This window comes from Lagopus leucura, unplaced genomic scaffold, assembly GCF_019238085.1.
Source record: "Lagopus leucura isolate 7727_CA_CO unplaced genomic scaffold, USGS_WTPT01 Super-Scaffold_100037, whole genome shotgun sequence".
Lineage (NCBI taxonomy): Eukaryota > Metazoa > Chordata > Aves > Galliformes > Phasianidae > Lagopus > Lagopus leucura.
Genome location: NW_024962286.1, coordinates 2,341,169 through 2,363,952, shown reverse-complemented (window position 1 = coordinate 2,363,952; position 22,784 = coordinate 2,341,169). Strand labels below are relative to the sequence as shown.

The following is a 22,784-nucleotide window of genomic DNA, read 5'->3' as shown; positions in this document are numbered from 1 at the left end:
CAACACCCCATTTTTTTTCTTTTTTTTTTTTCCTCCATAATTTTTTTTTTTTTTTTCACCCCCCCCCCGGCCCCCCCCCGTAAACTGATGTCAAGCTGCCAAATGAACATGAGTAGATGTTATGCAACTGCTTCCCATTAAACGTGCTTAAGCTCCCCCAGCAGCGGAGCACAATAGCTGCGCTCAGCCCGTGGCACAGGAGTGCAAACACTGCCCCACGATGAGAGCAGGCTGACAACAACACACCTATCAGCTTTCCCTGCCAGGTAGGACATGCTTCGGTTTCCAGCCGGTTGTTGAAGTTTGTTGGCTCCAGCAAATTTCTGTGTGGAAGAGAAAAAACAGCACAGTGAGGAGCGGACAAATGCAGTCTGTTCCACGTGGTGCACATCCTGACGGACCCTCCTACCTCAAGGAGCACTGCTTACACTCTGGGCTTTGTTTTGCCACTACTGTACATGCATGTGCACTGAATCCACTTGAATACATGCTGTTCTGCTGGTCTTGCCACCAATGTCCCATGTGCCCACCTAGACAGAAGTCCTAAAGGTCTAAAACCTTGCTCTCCTACATTCACTGGCAAATTGTTTTGCTGGCTTTTTTTCTTTTGAGAAAAGTTTACAGTGACACAGCAAATCGTGCTGGAAACTATTCACAGACCATCAGGCATAAACCTGTTCTGCTCCTGATATATGATTTTAAATGAGTACCTAAGAGGCTTCCTGGAATCATTTGCCCTTCAGCTGAACACACAAGAAAGCAGCATGTACAGGAAAGAGGCTGAAAAGCAAGAAATGAGCTTTGGAAATTAATTGGTGCCTGGGCACCCAATGAATTCACAAATGAGCATCTATTACTTCATGCTTGAATGGCCACTGACGTCACGTCTCAAATGCTCCATACGTGAGCACTGCACTTAACAAGCCAGCTCTGCCAGAGCGATCTGTTCAGCGCACAGACACAAACTCTCCTGTGCTGGTCACAGTTCCCTTCATTCTCCCAGTCAGTGATGAGAAGTTTAAGTTAATTAGCAATAAATTAAATCAGGAAAAAATTTCTTCCTTGAGTGGAGAATGCAGGCAACACCTGGATGTGCCGAGGCCACAACTGGAGGGACTTTGAGATTCTGGAGGGTGCCTTGAATTTAGAACTGCAATTTGACGTAGCCGAAGCAGTGTGCCTGCTGTGCAGGTGGTGCAGCTTGAACCAAGTACAACCAGGTGAGAAACAACGGGAGAGCATGAAAGCCCCAGGAAAGCTCTTCCTGAGCAAGACGAGGCCGTGATGCAAGGCACGAGTTTGTGACTGGAAGCTGCATGTCAGCACCAAGTGCTGCAAGGGAATATTTTGCAGATCCTGGAAGAGTCTGCTTTTCCAACAATAAAAAAAACCTCTCCCAGCAATTCCCAGCTGGGTACACACGATCACCAAGAGTTCTGTTACTTCTTTCACGACATGTCTGTACCTTGCCTGTGTGAACTTGTCTGGCGGGATCAAACTGTGCTGACTGCTTCGATTTGCTGCTTCCTATGGGAAAGAGGAGAGAAGTTGTCACTGAAGATTGCTAGAAAGAACAGTACTCTTCCTCGTGTTTCTCTGATGAAGAGGTTTCACTGCAGTCTCCCAAGCTAAAAAAAAAACAGAACAGCCACTGCAGGGCAAAAGAAGCTTCTGAATAGACACATTATGAGAAGCTATGTCTCCTGTAACTCCTACTTTCTTGGGCCCAATTAAACAAATGACTTTCACTGCTGAGAAGAGAAGCAAACCATGAATCCACAATCCCCTCACCTGTTTCCAAGTTTTGTTTCCAAGCCAGAAAAAGGATGCTACACTACCCCTTCCCTAGGTAAATTTCTTTTAATGTTTCCTCACTGCAGTGTGAGTGCATTTTAACCATTTGTACTGCCTTGGCACCCAGATTCACACAGCCTTCTCAGGCCTCAGCTGGCAAGGTTTTCCACAGCCTGCAGCACTCCAGCCGAGATGCAGATCTTACCCGCAAACACTTTGAAGTTGAACTTGCTGTAATCAAAGGGGGTAAACTGCTTCGGTGCTTCCAGCTCCTCTGGTTGCTGGGAGGCTTTTGGCCGTTTCTTCTCTGGTTTTGGCAGTTCTGGTGCTGTTTCACTCATGACCCTCTCCCTCTTCCTATTAGCTTGCTCCTGCTGTGAAAGCGACCCACAGAACGGGAACAAGTTCAGGAGAATGAAACATCTCTGTGCAGGCACGAGCAGCAGCATGCTGATGAGCTGTTGGTGGAGCTGGGCCTGTGACAGCAGGGGCTGTGTGTGGCAATAACAGCGGGGGGGGAAAGCACTGTGTTTTTCTTTGGGACTGAACCACGTCCCTTCCCTTCCTTCCACCCCTCAGTGCAGGGACTTTTCGGATGAAAAGCCAAGCTGTCATTTCATGGGACATTTGAGGCTGAGATCTGCTGTCACCCCACAGGCAAGCAAGGAACAGTGAGCTGCAGGAGTGCAACACATTCCTTTCTGAAGACAAGGAAGGATGTGAAGATTTGCAGAGCACAGCTGCCAGGGGCTTTTGCTGCACGTAAGGGAGAAGCACAGACAGCCTGCTATCAAGGCTGTCTGTCATTCAGGTCGCTTGAGATCAGCTGCTTTCAGCTTGGGCATCGGTTCAGAGTAATGGGGGCACAGGGTCTTATTCTGAATTGATGTTAAAAAGGTCAAAGAAGGCAAAGGCTGGAAGAGTTAAACTCAGGGACATACCATAGCTTGCTGACGAACAGACACAATGTTTTCTGTTGCCTCTTTGTACTCCTTCTGTGCTTGGTCACGAGCAGCTAGAGACAAACAGACATTACTGTAGGAAGCAGGACTAAATTAGCCAGGAGGTTAGAAAGTCACTGGGAAAAGCACATTAGCCAACACACTGAGGAGGAAAAGGGCTGTACCTGACTGCTGAGCTGCTTTCTTTTTTGCTTCATCCCTGGATTCCTTCTGTACTTGTGTCTTACTCATCAACTTCCATCGATTGCTGATCTGCAAAGGAAAAAAAATTACCTGGAATCGTTTTCTTTGAAGTTTTATGGCAACAGGGAGTTTATAAACTTGCTATTACATGCTGGTCTTCATTAAGAGCACAAAAGATCAAATTGGATCGTAAAAGAGATTAAGATCTGCTGCACCAAGTAAAGTAGAACTATGGGCTTTAAAAGTTCTGAGCTACAAACAAGCCCAATGAGAACAAAGGCAGATGCAGACTTCAGCAGTAGTTTGTAGCTTTGACAGACCCAGACTACAAAGCGGAATGTCTCCAATCTCTGGCTCCTTGAAGGGTATGAATGCAATTCAAACAATCAGATACTGACTTAGGAACACATTATGTTTCTTAAAGTTTATATTCTTTTTCTAAGGCGAAAAAAAAACCCAGACATATATTGCTAAGGCTCCCAAAGGAAAAGAATCCAAGTATTTGTTTCTTTTCTAGTAGTTGGCAGGAAATCTTAACTTCAGTCTTACTTCGTAAATTTTTGATGATGGGTCAAACTTTGCAGACTGTGAGACGTAGGCAGGATTCTGTTCTGAAGGCAAATACTGCAGAAAGGGAAAAAAGCATTTGTCTTTAAGCACAGCGTGTGCTATTGGTGCTGTCAGCTCATTGCCACGTCCCAGATCAAATTTATGTGTAAGAAACATTCCTACAGGAAGATCATCTTTTGGAAAAATCAGTTACCACAGCCAACAACGTTAAAGAATAAACAATTAAACCAAACCAGACACACAAAACAAAACCTCCAACCACACAGCAGAAAAGAGTTGTTTGTATGCTGCGTCCCAGTAACCTGCTGCTCCATATCTGTTACAAAGTATTCTATTGTTCTTTTTCATTAGAAGAATAAAATCAACTCACTAATTTCAGCCACAGAGATGAAAATGTGATGCAAATTAAAGAAACCTCAAGCTTGATAAACAAACAGAAAGCAGTACAAGAGGTCTGCTTACTACAGGCACAACTCGGGATGTTTTGAGAGCACATCCACACGTCTGCTCTGCAAGGACAATCTCTCAACTCCAGCAGAGCTGTCACTGCATCAAGGTCTGTCATGCAGCCTGGGAAGCAGAGCAGAGCACCCTTTGCACGGGGTGGTTTGTCAGCATCACTACAAATACATATTGGGTTTTACCCCACTTTGAATTTTACCATTCTGAATGGATTTTCAAAGGACTCCATTATACGCTGAGCTTTTTTCTGTGCAGCTGTTAAAACCTTCTCACTTCCTTCATCTTTATCACATTCCTAAAAAAAAAATATAAGGGAAGAAACATGAACATGAATCATTCTTACTCCTGGCCACTGCCATCCCATGCACGTTATCTGCCATTATCTGAAACTCCAGCACTGGCAGCAACCCTCCAGAAAGAATTCATTTGCTGGCCTCCCAGCCTCATTGTCTTGTTATGCCATATGTCTGACAGGACACCAGCAGCACTTCCATGCACACCCTACTACTTCTTTCACTGCTACCACACATTTACACCACATTAAGTTTGTTTCCTAACACTTGAATGCTGGCACCACCACAGAGTGCTTACACTGAATATGCTGACAGTGGCAGTAGCAATAAGGCACGCTGACTCTGGCTGAACACCCTGAATATTCATTGTCCTCTCACTGTCCGAAAAGAGAGAATCACGTTCCAAGACTGGTGCAGATGTAGATTCTACATGAAAATTGAAAAGAAGATGCATTTATTAGATGCATGTATATTCTACTGCCACATAGTGTCACATCCATCACAACTCATAAATCCAAATTACCTAAAGCAGAATTATTCTGAAAATCATCCATAGGAATCCGGGAACTGTCGTGTGGTCCAAAGAAGGCATTCTCCAGCCTCTGCAGAAAGGTTCAAATGGCAAACACCATCAGTACACTACTCTAGGAATCCACATGTTTTCACCTATTGCAGAGATGCATTAAGAAAGCTCAAAGAGAAGGGTGACATTCAGAGATTGAGTGTTTCTAACTCACCTGTCAGAGCACAACGCACCTGGCATCAAAAGCAACAACCCAGTGCTTAATGGAGATGCTGTACTTTTAAGCAGGAGGATGAGTCAGCCTCAGCAGCTCATCTGAGACTTCCCTTCCCAAGGACCCACCATTACAGACTGACACACGTGCAAATGCCTACCATCTATGGTGTCTGCTGATGAAACCTTCTGTGCTGATTTGTAAAATGCCAATTTGCAGCTGGTAATGCTTGGAGTTCAGCACAGAAATTTAACATCAACATAAAGAGGAAAGATCTATAAAATGGACTAGGATAAACAATTTACTGCAAGCTAGAACGTTGCTAGGTTGTTTTTTTCCCATGCTTAAGGCTTAAGATGCAAGGAGACAACTATTATGCAAACATTACCTCAGGGTTGGAGAGAGATGTCCTTTTCTTGACTGTCAAAGCAATCTCCGACTAGAATGGGAGAGAAAGAAAGTCAGTTAACTGCACCTGCCCTACTTCTTCTGGACTGGCTTCTCTTCTCATGTTTTCAATACATGTAATACAAGCTTCTGGGTTAATAAAACTACGTTCTTTCTTATTTTCCTGCAGTGTTTGCATATGGATACAGAAAGCCAATGGTCATGCTCACAAACAGCCTTGTTGCACCAAAGGGAGAAGGCTGTACTAATACCTGCATGCTAAAAATGGACCACACCTACTGAATTCCTCAAATCTAGAGCTGTTTTTTCTTCACCACAGCCAAGTAAGATTTAGGAATCCATTTACATGGCCTACAGATTCCACGAGGTGCAGCTGCTCCTCACAGCTCAGTGTAAAGCGTGATATAAAGATAGGCTGCTGCAGGGGCAACCACAGCCTGCTCAGCAATGCCAACATGCACCTCACCCTCACAGGTCTCCATGTGGCTGCAGTCCCTGCCCTATGGAAAGCAAGTGATGACTGCTGTGTGACACGAGCTGCTCCTACCTTGAGAAGAGGCATCTCTCGGGCCTGCTGAACGAGAAGATGCAACTCATTAATCTGCTGGCGAACCAGAGGTGGGACTGGATTGCAGCAAGCAATGATACCCTGGGGCTCTCTAAAGAGAGATGAGAAAAATTCAGTGTGCTGTATTTATGGCTTATGTTAAGCATTTGCATTCAAAGGATGTGCAAGTGGACACAACCACAGGCCTGTGACAGCACGAGACAAGTCAGATTAATTGTCAGAGTATATCCTCAGTGATGAAAATTTCTGCTCTGGAGGTAAGGAGAAACCACTAACACAGCTCCTGACTCACTCCTTTCACTGTGCTCTGTCTGTACTCTTTGTTCCTTTTTTTCCTTTATTGCTGATCATCTCCTGAAGCTGTGTCCAACAATGGACTTGCACTTAAAGGTGCATTTTTATCATTCTCAGGTACGGAACATTAGATGATGAGTGTGCCAAGTGTTGGAGAACAGGAACAAGTTGGATAAATTGAGTTTTGAAAGAGATCTGTCCTCACTCAACTCCCACTGAGAACAAAAAAGCCCAGATGTTACAGGGGAATTCTATTCTCCCTTGCTCTGTAATACTGTAGGAATCGCAGGGGCAGATGTGTGATACATAGCAATGCAAAGGAATGTATTAGTGCAATAAAACCATAGAGATGCATTTCTGAGAAGAAATTTGGAGCTTCTGGGGGGAAATTGCAGTTTATTTCTTCAACAAACTGAAGAGCTATATAGAAAAGCAGTCCTGACAGCTGGAAGGAACTAACTACAAACGAAATTATGCACTAGGAAACACTTTGCAAGATATCAAAGTCAAATGAGACTCTTCAAGGATGAACAAAACTTACTTGGGCAGCTCCTCTGCTATCTTCAATAACATGTGGTTTGGTAACACGTATCTACAACACAAAGAGGCAGCGTGAACATAACAGAATGTGAAAAACTCATAAAAATATCCTGCAAGTGCACAAGTCTGCCCCAGATTACACTGTGTGAAGACATAAGTCAATCAAGAAGAAATTAAGCAGGAGTGATTTAGGTACACATAAGAATTTACTTCAAACATCATGACACTTCTGTTCTACACGCAAAAAGCAGCCCCAAGCAGCACACTAATTTCTACAGATAACAGAGAGGCTCCCCCCCAGGGCTGGGAGCACAATCAACACTCGTTGAAGACAGCTTCTGTAACAAATGCCCTCCTACCCTATACTCTCATCTTCCTGACGCGCTGTCTTGTCTCTCCACGCAAACAGCAACCTAAATGCTGTCAGCTGCTGTGTGTTGAGGTGTTTTTTCTGCCTCCTGTAGAGCTCAAGGTAGGACTCATCTGAAAAGAGGGGCTTGATGTATTTCTGGAGAGGAAAAAAAGAAAGACTTGTGATCAGCCATCAGATTGGTGCTTACTCGATCGAATTGCTTCAATGGGGCACAACCTCAACAGATGCAAGGGGATTGAATAAACTCAGGTGTCATGCCTCTTGGAGTCAGCACTTTCCGCAGACACAATATAATTGTCTCAAGGCAACTCCACCAAGGCTTTGAACTGTCAGCAATGTCCAGTAGAACTGGAAATAGAACATTTCCCTGGGGAAAGGAACATTCGATATGGCCAAGGTGTGTCAGCATTCAGACAATAGCAAGAGGGAATCTAAATGCAGGCACTTTGCCTGGCGAAGCAAAAGGCTGCACACAGCACAGTATGGATTCATACAGTCAATTTCACACACGCAAGTAAGGAAAACAAAACAAAATGTCTATGCAACAGATGAAGAAACGGGTAAAGGACTTTATATCCTGGTAAGCCTGTACTCTGATCCAGGTAATGCAATGAGATGAAGCTTTACCTTCAGGCAGATGTCTCTGCTGCGCTGCCAAACAACCCTCAGCTGAGCAGGCTGCTCGTTGCCTCTCTCCCACAGTGCCTCCCTCATCTTATCGTAAATGTAGAGCAAGTAGTGAGTGTCATCACGGGCATACTGCATCATTTCCTCTGGCAAAGGGCTAAAAAAAGAGCCAAAATGACACTAATACATTTCAGCTGCCCCCCACCAGTCGTTTTCCCTTTGCAGCACACACTGGGGCAAACTGCATCTCAAACACACTAACAGTAAATCCTCCTGTTTCCTTCCTGAGGGATTTGTTGGACAACAGCAGTAACAAACTGCGCACTCATCTTATTCAGATGACACCTTGTTCAGATGGACAACATGACTGCTATTGAGCCAGACAGCAGAAGTGCCTGCTATGGCATTTGTCAAGACCTTTTCATTCTTCAGAGCCTACAAACTAAATCTGGGCTCTCTGTAGTGTGCAGAGTTGATCTCTACAGCCAGGCTGAGTGCTCTCACAGCACACTGCTCTATCTACCATGGGTAACCAAACAGTTTCGTGGGGACTTAGAAGCCAAACACTGACATTCTGCACAACACTGCAGTGGTTCAGCACCGCCCCCAGGAAACGAGCTTCCCTCATGTTTCTTACACATGAGCTTTTCATTAAACAATATTCCCAGACCTTCCCCAAATAACCCAATCTCTGAAGAAACACAGAAAGATGTAACACTTACAGAAACTTAAACCACTTGAAGGTAAACGCTGTGCCTGTTTGCTTTGAGAGCAATGTACAACTATGGGGCTTGCAAGCAGAAACAAGCTCCTAGGCTAACAACAGAAACAAGGCTAAGTGCCACCTTGCAGCTCGGCCCATCTAAGGGGTGAATTCTTACCGTATCCTCCAGTCAGCCAGTTGGTACTGCTTGTCAGCATCCACACTGCAATACAGCTTCAGCAAGTGGTCCAAAGAGTGCTTGCCAAGATTGAGAAGACGAGCAGCTTGGTGAGTATCAAACATGTTCACCAAGTACAGGCCAAAGTCTTTTTGCAGCCACTCCACATCTGAATCAGCACCATGCAGGACCTTGTAAAGCAACAGAAATTGAGGATAACATGAAGAACATTTCTACTGTCAGTGCTGTGGGGGTTCATATTCACGTGTCTGGGATCAGACTTCTTGTTTGCTCTGACTTTCACCATTAAGTGTGCAGGACTACCAAAAAGAACAAGAACCACCAAAATCAAACAATCAAACAAAAAACACCAAGGAGTTCTGGTGATCGTGGCAGCTGACCTTCACAATTGCTGGGTCTGTGAAGGTCTCATTGAGGATGCTCATGTCACTGCGCAGCTCCAGCGTATCAATAATGAAGTCTTCTGTTCGAGTGGAAATCTGCATCAGACACGTCAAGCCCAGGAAGCTCCTGTAGGAATGGTGCTGAAAAACAACAAGAAATATTAATTAGGATCGATTGCAGATAATAGTACAAAACAAATGCACTCCAAATGAAGGAAGAAAAATGAACAGAGAACTTCCCAAAGCCAAGATAATCAGAGCAAGCTTCACCCTTGCACTCAGTAACGCAGCACCCAGCATGGGCAAAAAACAAATTCAGTATGAAACATGCAGCCATCACTACCACTGAAAAACTCAGAACACTGCCACTGTTTGTTTCAGACAAATCTCTAGACAATGTGACATGTCATGGCCATGAACTAAACACATGTAAGAAAGCACTAAAAGTGGGATAAAGAGAAAGCTACAAAATAGCCTGGAAGAACAGAGCAGTTTCCTAAGTGCTAAGAGCATGCATACAGCTTTTAAATAGAAAACACAAACTGATTACCTCTAAGTCCAGAGCAAACTCTTTACAGTTCATAAGCTTCTCGTTCAGTTCAACCAGCTCATCCAGCGTAGTGATAAAATGACAAGGTGTTTCCTTCATGGGCCTGTACATCTGGCAGAGTAAATTATTAGGAACAGTAAGTTCTTGTCCATCCCTGCTCCACACCTCCCCTTCTCAATTCTGAAATTTGTCAAGGCTGTAAACCTATTGCATCTGCTCACAAATTAATATGGGCACCAACCTGGGGTTCTGGTTTCTTAAGAACTCCATCTGGTGGAGAAAAGTGCTCCAGTTCATACTGGTAAGGATGAGCAAACCTATGGAAGGTAGGAAAACAGGCACGGACTACATTTCAGTCACAAAGCCAGCAGACAGAGACTTCTGAGAGCTAACAAGTTTCCCTACTGAGTAATAATTTTGTCTCTTGCTAAGGATTAGGTTTAAGATAACTCCGACGACTGAAGCAGATCACACACAACGCAGTGTGCAGACACAAACACATGCAGAGCTGCTACACACAGATGCCATCACACAAGTGCACGCTCAGCAGTGCACTCCAAGCACCTCGCTGCTGGTTTAAGTTCTTACATGTCTTGCTCAGTTTGCTGCGTCCTCTGCTGGTGTATGAAGTCTGCCAAAGCAGCTGGGACATCCAAGTCTTCGGGGCGTTCCTTTCGTTCCCGTCCGCTTTTTGTGAGGGCTGAACAACCAATATGGAACAACTGGACCAGGTCCCACACATAATATGCTCTCAGTCTACTAACCTCTCCCCTCCACCCACCACAGCATCCTTTCGCAGTCACAGAGTATCAAGAACTTGTTAATTTAGACCTACAGCTTTTGCTGCCCGCTAGATTTGTGTCTGCAGCTCCAGAGAAAACCCAGCGACTGGGTGTGAACAGGATGCTGTAAGAAACACGCAAGGTGGCTCTGCTTGAAAGCTTGGAAAGAGACTGAAAAACCTTCAGCAAACACTTTCACTCATTCCCACATTCTAAATTACACCCACATCAGTGCAGACTCGATGTGGATCAGCAGCAGAAATGTGACACCTTGCTGAGACGAGATGTTTCACTGGCAGCTTTGATAAAGCCAGCCCTAATCCTGTCCCTCCCTTTCTGACTAATTAGAAGAAGGCATCTGTAAAGTCAACCAGACTTACAGACCAATCAACAAAACTCCTTCTGTCAAGGGGACTCTCATTATGGAAGTTCAATGGTGGCATAGGGAAGCAGCAGAGCATCTGTTGGGAACAGGTTAATTACTGTATACCAACAAGAAGATGCTGCATGCTGACCAAATCTTACACTGCACGTACACAAACAATGGAGTCACAGAGTAATCTCAACCAAATAGTCAACATCTTCTGCTCCTACTTGTTTCTACAGTCAATACTTCCTCTTCTGAATTGTCAGGACAGGTATTCTCAACAGATTACCCATCAACAACAAAAAAACTTACCTTCAGGCAATGGTTTCAAAGCATTTGGCTTGATAAAAAGTTTAGGTACAAAGGGAGTGTTGGAATTGTCAATCTTTTCTTTAAACTTAAGCTGTGGGCGAGTGATGTTCTTGGCGTGAAGCAGTCGGAAGGTTTCAGACTTAGTTCTTTTGTGGTATTCTCCTGCCTATTCAAAGGAAGACAAACCAACGTGACTTAACAGACATCCAGAGCTTCTCCTATCCACTGACCCAACACTGTGAGAAAACAGAGTGAGAACACGTGAAAAGGACCAAGGGTACATTTAACTACTAAGGTCCACTGGAAAACTGGAGCACTGTACAGGGAAAAAGAAGCTGGAACAGCAACCTGAGTGCAGCAGCCTCACCTTGCGGTTCCAGCTGGAGACGATCGTCTGTGGCATCTGCAGCCCAGCAGGAAGGACGGGCTGCTGGTTTTTGTTCACTCCTGCTGCTTCATCCAGTAAAATACCCTAAATTCCAGGGAAAAAAAAAAGGTGAAAACCAAACACCTGCTGTACACAACACAATTGTAAAAGCACTAATATTAAACCTATTTTAATTAAAAAAAACTTGTGGTACCCGAATACTTTATACAAATAATGCTGAGGAATGATTTGCTCACCACTCTTTCAAGAATGACGTCATTGGAGTCAACCAGCATATCAAACTTATCTTCCAGCTCTGTGACTTTGCTGTGATCTCTCATGTGGCTGCGGCAGCCGTGGTACTGCATCACCCTGCTCATGCTTGCAAGAGAACAGCACAGTTACTATTGATTTCAACAGGCACACTGAGCACCAAATCATGCACTTCTTCTCGACTTTCTACATCTTAGAAGTTTGAAAGCAGATCAAATGTAATACCTATAATTACATGCAAGCAGTAAACATAAGACACACCTTTACAGTACTGTTATTTAGAATCATAGAATCACCAAGGTTGGAAAAGACCTAAAAGATCATCCAGTCCAACCGTTCAACCGTTTAGTACTAATAGTACTAATTTCTTTATCAAACAATTTTCTAGATCACAGACTTGTTTGGAAGGGACCTTTAAAGGCCATCTGGTCCAACTTCCTTGCAATGAACAAGGACATCTACAGCTCTATCAGTGTTCAGAGACACATCCATCCTGACCTCAAGTGTCTCCACAGATGATGGGGCACAGCACCACTCGGGGCAGCCTGTGACTCACTATCCTCACCATTATAGCCAGTCTAAACCTCCCCTCTTTTAGCCCAAAACCCTTTCCTCTAGTTCTATCACAACTGATGCTGCTATAGATTCTGTTCTCTTCTTTCTTATATGCTCCTTTAGATACTGAAAGGCCATTCCCAGGTCTCCCCCAGAGCCTTATGCATTTCACATCAGTCCCTGCTTGCTCTGCACTTCTTTACCACCACCACCATTAAAGGCATTGTGTAAACCCATCGTTTAAAACGTGAACCGTTCAAAACTTAGCTAAAATTAGGCACGTGACCCAAAACATCCTTTAATCTCCAACCAGCCTGGAGATTCCAAGAAAGGTGCCACCCTCTGTTTGGGATCAGAAGATGCCGGAGCCGCGACGGCTTCTTACCAGTGCAGGAGCCGCTGGCCCTGCGCCTCGCAGTACGCCCGGAACCCAGGGAAGCTGCGGTAGAAGTCGTACTCATCGCCAGGCTGCGGGAGCCCGCTGGATGCCTTCGTGGTGGCCACCATGGTGCCGAGGGCGTGCTGTGCGAGAGCATCGTGTTACTGCACTGCCCGCCGCCCTGCTGAAATGCTTCTTCCCTGCCCGTCTGCACAGCGCGGTTACACCCAGCAGTCACTAAGCCTTGTTCTGTTTGGATGCTTTTTAACACGATTAAGTTCGCGGTCGCTTCATTTATACCATCTAACAGGACCCTCCAAACAGAAAAAAAGAGTAACAACAACACGCCTAGTTCTCGTTCTACGATTTACGTCCCGAAAGACATCATTAAATCGGCAGAAACGCGGATATCGGCTTTATTTTAACGACAACGAACTGCAGGGCTTCCCGCCCGCCCCCTCAGACAGCCCTCCCGGGGCAGGACTGCAGCTCCCAGCATGCCCCGCGGCGCACGGCTCTGGGAGCGCCACGGCCCGAACCGCGCGCGGGTCGGCGGGAGCCGTAGTGCACAGCGCCCCTCCCGCCTCGCCTCCGCCCCGCCCCGCACCTTGACGAAGGCGTCGACGTCGTCGAAGCCGGGCAGCACCGGCGCAGCGGCGGGGTTCCCTTCTCTTTCTTGCTCCGCGGGCAGCCCCCCCGACCCTGCTCTGCCCCCTCGAGCCTCTGGACTCCCCGCCGCCGCGCAGCCTTTTCCTTCGCCGACGGCGGCCGCCATCTTGTCCCCTCAGCCACGCGACGCCCAGAAGCTCTCGCGAGAGCTTCCCGCCCGTCAGGGCTGAGAGCGGAAAAGGGGCAGCGCGTTCGGGTGGCTAGACAGTGCCAAGCCTTCCATCTTGCGCCCCCTTGCGGCGTGGCGGGCCGTGCTGCCTGCGGACCCCCAGCCACCCCATGCGGCTCTGCCTGCGATCTGCTACAGCTCGGCCTGCCTGCCTCTTCCTAAGAGGTCCTTAGGAATAAACAAGAACGCAGCCCACGTTTCTACATTTTGGTGTAATTTATTGGCACAAAAATATTCAAATACAACATGGCATCTAAACATGGCTACTCTGTTGTATTTTGTGCATTTTTTTTAACGTTTTATTCATAATTCACAACTTCCTCCCCTCCCCTGTTTAATAACCATTATTTTCTGTTTCAAGTTATGACCAGCTCTCCCCCTTTTGCCTCCTATGCCAGTTATCAGTTTCCCCTAATTCCCCAACACTGCTTTTTAATCAGGACACTGGGAGCTCCCCAGCAGTGCCTCATTTGCAGCCCGCAGCCAGTTTGCACTGATGAATCTGCACTGAGGCACCTGGTTACGTTCAGCTTAAGATCTTTACGCTCTTAAGATCTGCTTCAACCTTCTGATCAGGGCAACAATCCACCTGCAAGTGACTTAGTTACATTGCAAAATAAGTCAAAACCCGTATATATTCACCAGTTCCCTAAAGACCAAGTGGAACCATTGACACCTGTGGTACAATCAGTCTTCACTGTCCTGGAAACCCAATCAACTGTTGTGTTTCAGACAGCTTGTGTTTCTCCAATAGCAGCTATAAATTGGCTTAAACCAACTTTTAATATACAATAACTCTTTTCATTTACATTTCAAAATATTTGACAAAGGCTGTGTATCAGTCCAACGTTCAGTTTGTGTTTGTAGAAGAGCACGTTTGGAGTGCAAAAGCCTCCAGAATAAAAGGCTGGAATCTTCTGTTACCAGAAAGGACACCTAAAGAAAACAAAAATGTGGTAATGCTAACTGGTATGCAGTTTCACAAAGGCAATGCTGAGAAGGACTGAGATTGCCAAGGCACCATTTTAAAGACACAGTATAGGAGAAGTTGGCAGGTGATCCCCATGCTTCTTTCCAGCTAACTAATGCTTAAAAACTAAAAAGAACTGTTTCCTTCAGCATATTCCACTGTTCCCTCTCTCAAACGGGAGACATGCAACTAAATAATTTATGTTCACTTCAGAATATGTAATTCTTCACTGTAACTGAAATCAGTGACCAAACATGCCTTACTTCAAACACTTAAGAGTGTTCAGGCTGATTGCAGCTCAAATGCTCTACCATTCTACTCACCACTCCTTATGACAACTCACTTTCTTACAGTGGACTGTCTAAGGGATCTCTGCCATAAGCCTGCAAAATCTATGAGATCAGATCAACGTCTGGTAAGGCTTCCTTACATAACTAAACACACAAGAAGTAATGTTTCTGTTGGCTTTTTCTCTGCTCAAATTATTAATTCCAGATCATTCAGAGAAGAACTTTGCATTGTTAGCTGAATGACAAACTCACCATCCAATGTAGCACTGACACAGATTCTCATGAGAAGTAGCCTGCTTAATGAGCAATTCTACTTGTGTGGGTACATCAAGAGTTTCGTCATGAGAGAAGTCTCGACCTTTGAAATTAAGGGATGAAGAAACATGAATGAAGTCACATGCCATAAACATAACTTCTAGATGGCAAGTTCAGGACTGATGGGACTTGTACTGCCCTCCCCTTACTGGATATAAGTTACAGGATTAACACACCATTCTAATATTAAAAATAGTGCTGATCCATCTTCTCAGATTTTACATAAATAAGTGCTTACCAGTGAGTTTATCTCGAACTCTGTTGATAATTTGAATTGCTTTCTTATTTAGAGCTTCTGGCTTCACGAGGCCATCTCCTACTATAAGAGAGAAGTGAAAAACCCATAGAATTAGGACATCATCCAAACAATTATTGCATTCATCCTGCTGTCACATCTGTCCTCCCCAAGTGTCATTCTGATTGCTAACAAACCCAAATTCCATTCTATTTTCTGTCATCTCTTTCTGTAATTGAGAACACAGGTAATTATGCACTTCCTTGCCAGCATAAATGTGGAATGTGTGTCTCATGTGAAATTCCCATATCTGAGAGCAATTTTTGCATCAGCATAAGATCAGCCAAGGAACTTACTGAAGGAATGGATGGATTCAGGCACTGTGGTCCCAGTTTTCTTATGGGCTGTCTCCCCGAGTTCCATACCATCTAACATTTCTTTTGATAAAAACACGAAAACAAAAATGAAAGTGTTGGACTGAAAGGCAGGTAAAGTAACATTCCTTTGGAAACATTAATAACACTGTTAATTAGCTCTTTTGAAAAGCACACTTGACTGTGACAAAGCATACTACACATCTCTATCACTACTGGAAACGTAGCACAGGAGCAAACATCTTCCCCTTGCTAAAATACTGAAAGGTTTGATCCAACTTTCAGGAACAGGTTTCATATTGAACTGTAAACAAGCAATGCTCTGAAGTTATATGCAATTGGCCTAAAACTACAGCAAAGACAAATTTATACAGAATTTATAGAAATTTACATAGAAATGTATAGAACTCTGAGTATGAAACACTCACTGGTCTGTAGTCCAAAGGCAAACAATTGCTGAGATTCAATGCAATGAACCTTCAACACTGACTGTTACTTGCCATGTTCTGCACACTAAAATGTGGTGGCTAAGTAAATAACTATCACATGGCAATTGTGATTTGGTTTATAACAGTTTATGTGCCCCAAGGTAATGTTAATACAACTGTAAATGAGCATCTGCTGTTTGAGCCACGTACCAAACTCAACACTTAGTCCTTAAGCTAATGACAATAAGCTCTTTGTCTGCTGCCGAGAAGAAAAAAGGCTGAAAATACCTTCGTGGCCTTGTATACTGTTAAAAAAAAGAAAATGCCCCAAATGTTTGTGATATACATTGTTTTTACTCACCTACTGACTGGCTGGCTGAGTAGGAGTCTGTTCTTGTTCGTGAGCGTTTGTTGCCCTTTGTGTTTGCTGCAAGAAAATAAAAGAACTGAAAAAGATGAACTCAAGTTTCAAAGGTTTGCAGCAAATTTGCCTGTCCACATACAGTATGTGCTTGGCTGACTTTCTCCTTCTCCAAATGTCACCTGAAATGGCTTTTAATCTCTTGATGACAGCTAACACAAGGACAACTCAAACCATTCTGCATGTAGCTTAGTCCTGTGCCTCTGTTTAAGGGCAAAAATGGTTTTCATCACTGTGGTGATTAAAAGTTTACACTACAATCCCCAGAACCACTACAATAAATAGCACTTGCAAATCAACAATATAATCAGTCTGCCTTCAAACAGACATTGGGTTTTATGCTTCTGCATTTCTTGTTCAAATATAACCTTAATGAGATCGATGACTCTCCTGGTGTCACTGTTCTATCAGAAAAACTTACTGTCCATCAGCCTCCAGTTCAGTAATGGATCGTACACAAAGGCTTCCAGCACAGCCATGACGCTGTCCTTATGCTCACGCAGGACTTCCATCACTGTGTGGCAGGTGATTCTGTAATTGCCATCAAGGCCCGTCACCTTCAGAAGAGAAAGAAGCCATCAAAAATGCTGCTTTGTTCATTATGCAACTCCAATCCTGATTTTTAGGGAGCAGGAAAAGGCTCGTGCTTTGAATTAAAATTCACTTCTGTCAGTCTCTGTTCATTAGAACAAGACAGATGATCCCTACAACCTAAGCTCCTCTCTGACATCAAATCGACCACTGTAAAGCACCATGCTATTGGTTGTGTTTGGTTGATGTAAAACCTATTTTGAAGCGAGGAAATTACGGAAGGCCTAAGAAATGGAAGAAATTTCCTTTCTTTTTTCCATCAGTGAAGAAATTTCCTTTCTTTTTTCCATTCCACTGTGATGCACTGTAAAGACCACAAGACCTGAAAATGAAGCTGAAGCAGTAACTTACATCGCTCCCTCTTGCAGGAGTGGAGAGGTGCAAACACAACCTATACAGGAAAGCCATAGCCATAATACAGGAAAAAAAGATTAAGAGATAGGTGCCATTTTCCCTATAAACAATTCCCTTCATATCAAAGAGGGAATACTTACCTCCATAGCATTTGTCAGCATCCTTGTTAACCGAAATGGAATCTTCTCAGGGAACTTCTCTCTTGTCATTGCAACCTAAACAAATAATGGAGAATTAGTAAATGAATGGCTAACTTATTAAGAGTTAATAAGTACTGTTTTTCTTGTTACACCCTTAAGGGTTATACTCCAAAGAAAGTCCCAGCTTTGTATTCCTGAGCTTCCACAAATTTGAGGGAGAAGCTAGGTAATTACCTCGGTAACAGGGACAATTCAAACATGTGCCCATGTTGCTAATGCTAGTAACAAAAATTTCCAATCAGTAGCTTAAACTGCTCCAGGCAATTTTACAGAACAGTGATGCTAATAGCTAATACATCTTTGCTTGTTTCAGAGTGTTAGCTAATGACCAAGACATGCCTCTCAGACAAAACTCATTTTATTTTCACCCATAGGTAAAAGTGAAACCCAAAGAAGAGCCAAACAGGTTGCTCAGGACTACTCTTCAAGGTCTATTTTTCTTGACTTACAAATAGATTTTGGATCTATCAGAGAATGCAAAACATTACTGAAGTTTATGCTCAAATACCTTCGACTTACCTCAAAACAGTCCCCAAAGTCGATATGCAGGATTTTTCCACTCAGTCTGTCTAACATCAGATTGGAAGGGTGCCTTTGATGAGGGAGTAGGAGAAAAAGCAGATTGACAGGTCATTAAGAACAAATAGAGTAAATCACAGCTCTAGTCTGAAATGATATTTATCTTCATGAAAGAGAACAGCCAGTGACAGCTTGCTTGTCTGAGGTCTTCAATCTCGGGATGAACAGAACAGCTTCCTTGACAGTGCATCTATCACATTATTTTTGTAATTACTTCTCAGGAATGAGATACCACCTCCTCATGGCAGACAAACAACCTATGGGATCACTGCCATCACTACGGTTCTTGGATATGAACATCTATTTTCCAGTTAGGATAATTCTTCTATTTGTATTATCTTTTTTCTTTTTTTTTTTCAGTATATAAATACAATGATTTATGCAAGTGAAGAACATCAATTGGATTACTACCAGAAGAGGGGAGAATCTGACTCAACTAACAGAAACCAAGATGCTGTTATTCGTGCTGACTTGTTCCAGTTTTGCTCTAATCCAATTTTCAAAGGTTTTAAATTTCGTTACAAAAGCCTTTAAGCTCAAGAATAGAAGCTTCTTGTATGAAAACATTTGAGGATTTAGCTTTTTTGGCATTACAGTCCTTAATTCTAAATGATACTGCCTTCAAAAATATTTTGAAAGTTACAATGCCCCTTTTTGACAAAGAATCATGTACTACATACATTATTTCTTTGTTTTACTATTTTTTTTTCCCACTTGCCTAATTCATTTAAGCCTATGCTTCCCCACAGAACATGTCTGCAATGCAGATCAGAAAAAGCATCATCTACTCCATTTTATAGAAAGAATGGGAAATCTCTCTCCATCTTATGACTGAAAGGCCAAAACCAGAGCTTGTGTCTCTTCATACATTCTTGGGTGCATTCTGTTTTAAGCCAAAACCAGAGCTTGTGTCTCTTCATACATTCTTGGGTGCATTCCTCTTAGAACAGAAGAAACTTATTTGCACTCAAGATGCACAAACTCCATCAATTGCTGCAGTGTTGAAAACAATGGCAGCACAATGAAATCCATAAAGATGGTATCATCATAGCTCAGCAATATCCATACTGAAAGATGCTATCACAAGAACAGTTTCAATGAACAGACTGAGAGGTCTTTGCAGCCTGCTTTCATTTAAAAAACAAACAAAAACCTTTGCAATATTACTCACCTGTCCCCAAGACCCAAAATGTACCCAACCATTGACATCACAGCTAGTGATCGAGTGTAGTTTGTTCTTCTGTCAAACCATACCTACAAGCAGGGACAGAATAGAAGAAGTCAGGCAGGCACGTTGCATGTTTCAGCTTATAATTTATACAAGAACTGCTACGTTTTGGAATGTGAAAACCACTCAAAACCCGATAGCTTCCAAACAGGGAAAGATCTTCACGAAGCAGCAAAGGTTTGTTTGTTTGTGGAAAAAACACCTCCTGTAGAGATTCATTTGGAGTTTGTGATCTGCAAGTGCACCCACTCCTCCCACATTCTGCAGAGAAGACAGTACATGTGCTGAACTAACCTCTGAGCTTGGGCTTTTCAACCACAACAGTTTGGCAAGGTCATCACCAGCTGTGTTATTGACAGCATGTTCAAATACTTCTACCTTCTGCATTAAAGTCAGGTGGTCGTAATCTGGAGCCATCTATAATTGAGAAGTGACATTAAGCAACTAAGAACAAACATTCAGTAACCCCTAGCTGTACTATGAGAAACACAGCAATCACTGATTTCAAAATAAACGTGATACAAAATTATTTGCAGACTGACCAGTATGTTCCCAAACAGTATGAGAACTACAGCAAAGGACTCAGGTGAAATAGGATAGGAAACAATTTAGCACCCAAAAAAACAGCCCATAGCCGTATTTAATTAAAATACTGCTGAGGTAAATATGTTTTGAGAAACATTTCCTGGGTTGGCACACAAGTTCCTTTTTGGCAGGCAATTCCAGCTTCTCTAGTAACGGTCTGTTTCTCCATTCTGTCTAACTTTGGCCATGTTCCCTAGTCACAATGTTTGTAAATGCCAGCAGTGTGGCACCTTCTATAAGGCCCATCATATTCATGCAAAACACATTTTAGTCACCAGCTGGTGACAACTTATGGTCACTGCTAAAATAGGAAAGGAGAAACAAATAAATTTATGTCCACTTTTGCCTTTTAGTAACATTTTAGAACACTTATGTGATATTCTTGCATTTATTATTGGTACCAACAACAAATTAGAAAACAGGTAAAGTAAGAAAAATGTGCGCATCACTGTTCTTTACTAAGACACTGAAGTCCTAAAAGAATGTACCAAAAAATGTGCTACTTTTGCCCTTTACCCTCAGCATGATGCGATGCTCGATGTTCAGCAGGATCTTTTTCTTCTCTCTGTAGTCTCGGATGAGGGCATGCAGTGTGTCACAGTGGGGGACCCAACCTATCAAGCCTGAATTCGTGGACAGTGGAATAACAGCGTATCTCTGGATGCTACAGGAAAAAACAAACGGACAATCAGAGCTCAAATTGTTGTATGTTATAACTTACTACACTTGAACTTCCCCCCCCCAAACAGAACTGGAGCACCCATTTGGATGGCTGATGTGGTTTTCACAGGAATGCTGCTTTTAGCAGGCACATATTGTGCGACCCATGAATATCTATAATTTGCACATGCCATTTAATATGCTGATGTTTGAACAGCAGTGTACAGAACTGCAGTCAGTGACTATTGACCAGAGTGTTTACTCACTATAATAAAAAAAATCCTTGATAAAAAGCCTGCTCTCAGCTTGAGCACTGCCCTAGGAGCCTATCCTGAAATATCCCGAATACTATTAACAATTCTCAAGAAAGAATTTGTACACTGAGGGAGTTTTTGTTTTATGTAAAACATCTCCAAGTTTCAGTCTATGAATGGGTGTTCTCTTGCATGTTCAAATCAGCTGAGCTCCAATACTCTTCACTTCCTTACAAACCACTGGATATGCCAAGGTTTCCTGTGCATTTGTTGTCACTCATGCACTCAGTAACCATCCCTAACACACACCTGAGGTTTTTACGAAGAGAAGTCGGGTCGTTTGCTAGCAGAGTGTTGACCAACCCAAAAAGCTGCATCACTCTTTCATCTTGACGAAGGTCTTCATGACCTTTCAGAAGGAACACAAACTCGTGCCCATTGCTTCCTGAAAAAGGATTAACAGGGAAAAGTTTACTCCCACTGAGCAAAACACTAAAGAGTAAACACAAGGACACAGAAGAACTGAGAAGTTTGGCAGTCAGACTGACCAGACTACCAGAATGGAAATGCTGTACAAGTTTTACATGACATATACTAAAACCAACTGTTTAAATACTGGAATAGCAAAGTACAAACTGCTTCCTCTTACCCATTAATGTTAGTTTCCTGGGCCGCTGCTTGGAGGTGATGACCTGAAGTGAGGGTGCAATGGACTGAATGCGGATGATGGGCTGGTTGGGATCGTATGTTCCTGGCACTGCCAATTCCAGGTCCCGGCACATTAAGAGTTTTGGTGACACGTACTGTAGTTCCAAAGAAGTGAGCTACAGAAGACAGATGAAACACAACCCCTCAAGCATTTCAGTTAAATCTCACTTAAACATCTGAAGAGCTCGTGCTGGCGAGGAGCCTAGAACAGTTCACAGTCAGCTGTCAATACTTCAGCTCTTGCCAAAAGGGCTGCAAAGTAGAAAACTTGAAGCTTATGAAGCTTCTGAGCAAATTAAAAGCAGTTAATTCTAGAATACTGAATCTGAATGCTCTGAATAACAAGAACACAGAGATTAGTATTGACAACATGCACTGTAACCCCATGAGAGAACTGTACCTCTCCCCATACCTGAGGCAACTGCTTTGAGATACGCCTGAAAACGTGGTAATAGAGATCCCAAGCCTGGGTTAGGTCCTTGACGTTTCCTGATTTCATATACTTCCTGCACCACTCTTGAGCTTCCATGAGATCTCTGCCATAGGCCTAGGGAGGAAGTGAAAAACAAGAGAAACATTTCTACAGACTACAGTGGAACAGGTGGAGACCACTTAATACCAGTACAGTCTATTTTCAAATTCCATTGCAAATCCTTGACCTCACATTTTTTCATAGCGCGCCAAAGCTAATGAACCAGAAATTCCTGGATCTAAGACAGGCACTGAGTGTTTTGGGCAACATTACTCCCAAACAGACTTCACAATAGGAGGCAACAGAATGAATAGAACATTCATTCTGTCAAATATTAATAGACCCTTTAACAGTAGGCTAACAAGCTCAAATGAATTTCTTTTGGAGACTTGAGAGAGATAATATCTTCAGTCTGTGCTGGTGGTTATCATGAAGCAAAGCAGAACGGAGTTAGAACAGTTAATTGCAAAGCTCTTGTATGTCTTCCAGATCTCATCACATACCCACTTGATAAAGACTAGGGCAATCTGTGCTGCTGTAGGCATGGAAATCCATAGCCGCCAAAAGCAATGCAGACCCAGAAATAAATGAAAAGCAATGA

The 22,784-nt window shown here is 43.4% G+C and overlaps 2 protein-coding genes across 3 annotated transcripts in view; both read right to left on the bottom strand.

The window, feature by feature from the left end:
- Positions 1-13,467, bottom strand: part of EXOSC10 (exosome component 10) — a 15,779-nt gene extending 2,312 nt beyond the window's left edge. The window contains exons 1-24 of the mRNA XM_042883339.1: positions 13,289-13,467; positions 12,688-12,824; positions 11,732-11,855; positions 11,475-11,579; positions 11,108-11,273; positions 10,235-10,346; positions 9,888-9,963; positions 9,647-9,757; positions 9,094-9,237; positions 8,693-8,883; positions 7,812-7,968; positions 7,171-7,319; positions 6,813-6,863; positions 5,957-6,068; positions 5,390-5,440; positions 4,788-4,866; positions 4,563-4,690; positions 4,171-4,266; positions 3,489-3,563; positions 2,921-3,008; positions 2,736-2,809; positions 2,000-2,168; positions 1,466-1,527; positions 247-323 (exon numbers count right to left, since the gene is read on the bottom strand). Of these exons, the coding sequence (XP_042739273.1) occupies positions 247-323; positions 1,466-1,527; positions 2,000-2,168; positions 2,736-2,809; positions 2,921-3,008; positions 3,489-3,563; positions 4,171-4,266; positions 4,563-4,690; positions 4,788-4,866; positions 5,390-5,440; positions 5,957-6,068; positions 6,813-6,863; positions 7,171-7,319; positions 7,812-7,968; positions 8,693-8,883; positions 9,094-9,237; positions 9,647-9,757; positions 9,888-9,963; positions 10,235-10,346; positions 11,108-11,273; positions 11,475-11,579; positions 11,732-11,855; positions 12,688-12,824; positions 13,289-13,456 (2,702 nt within the window). The 5' untranslated portion in view covers positions 13,457-13,467. The remainder of the gene's footprint in view (positions 1-246; positions 324-1,465; positions 1,528-1,999; positions 2,169-2,735; positions 2,810-2,920; positions 3,009-3,488; positions 3,564-4,170; positions 4,267-4,562; positions 4,691-4,787; positions 4,867-5,389; positions 5,441-5,956; positions 6,069-6,812; positions 6,864-7,170; positions 7,320-7,811; positions 7,969-8,692; positions 8,884-9,093; positions 9,238-9,646; positions 9,758-9,887; positions 9,964-10,234; positions 10,347-11,107; positions 11,274-11,474; positions 11,580-11,731; positions 11,856-12,687; positions 12,825-13,288) is intronic.
- Positions 13,468-13,720: 253 nt separating this feature from the next.
- Positions 13,721-22,784, bottom strand: part of MTOR (mechanistic target of rapamycin kinase) — a 61,446-nt gene continuing 52,382 nt past the window's right edge. For both annotated transcript variants that reach the window (XM_042883042.1, XM_042883043.1), the window contains exons 45-58: positions 22,124-22,258; positions 21,653-21,827; positions 21,313-21,448; positions 20,606-20,753; positions 19,799-19,921; positions 19,448-19,530; positions 18,217-18,289; positions 17,638-17,712; positions 16,974-17,109; positions 16,493-16,558; positions 15,686-15,766; positions 15,333-15,413; positions 15,032-15,137; positions 13,721-14,455 (exon numbers count right to left, since the gene is read on the bottom strand). In XM_042883042.1, the coding sequence (XP_042738976.1) occupies positions 14,440-14,455; positions 15,032-15,137; positions 15,333-15,413; positions 15,686-15,766; positions 16,493-16,558; positions 16,974-17,109; positions 17,638-17,712; positions 18,217-18,289; positions 19,448-19,530; positions 19,799-19,921; positions 20,606-20,753; positions 21,313-21,448; positions 21,653-21,827; positions 22,124-22,258 (1,434 nt within the window). In that variant the 3' untranslated portion in view covers positions 13,721-14,439. The remainder of the gene's footprint in view (positions 14,456-15,031; positions 15,138-15,332; positions 15,414-15,685; positions 15,767-16,492; positions 16,559-16,973; positions 17,110-17,637; positions 17,713-18,216; positions 18,290-19,447; positions 19,531-19,798; positions 19,922-20,605; positions 20,754-21,312; positions 21,449-21,652; positions 21,828-22,123; positions 22,259-22,784) is intronic.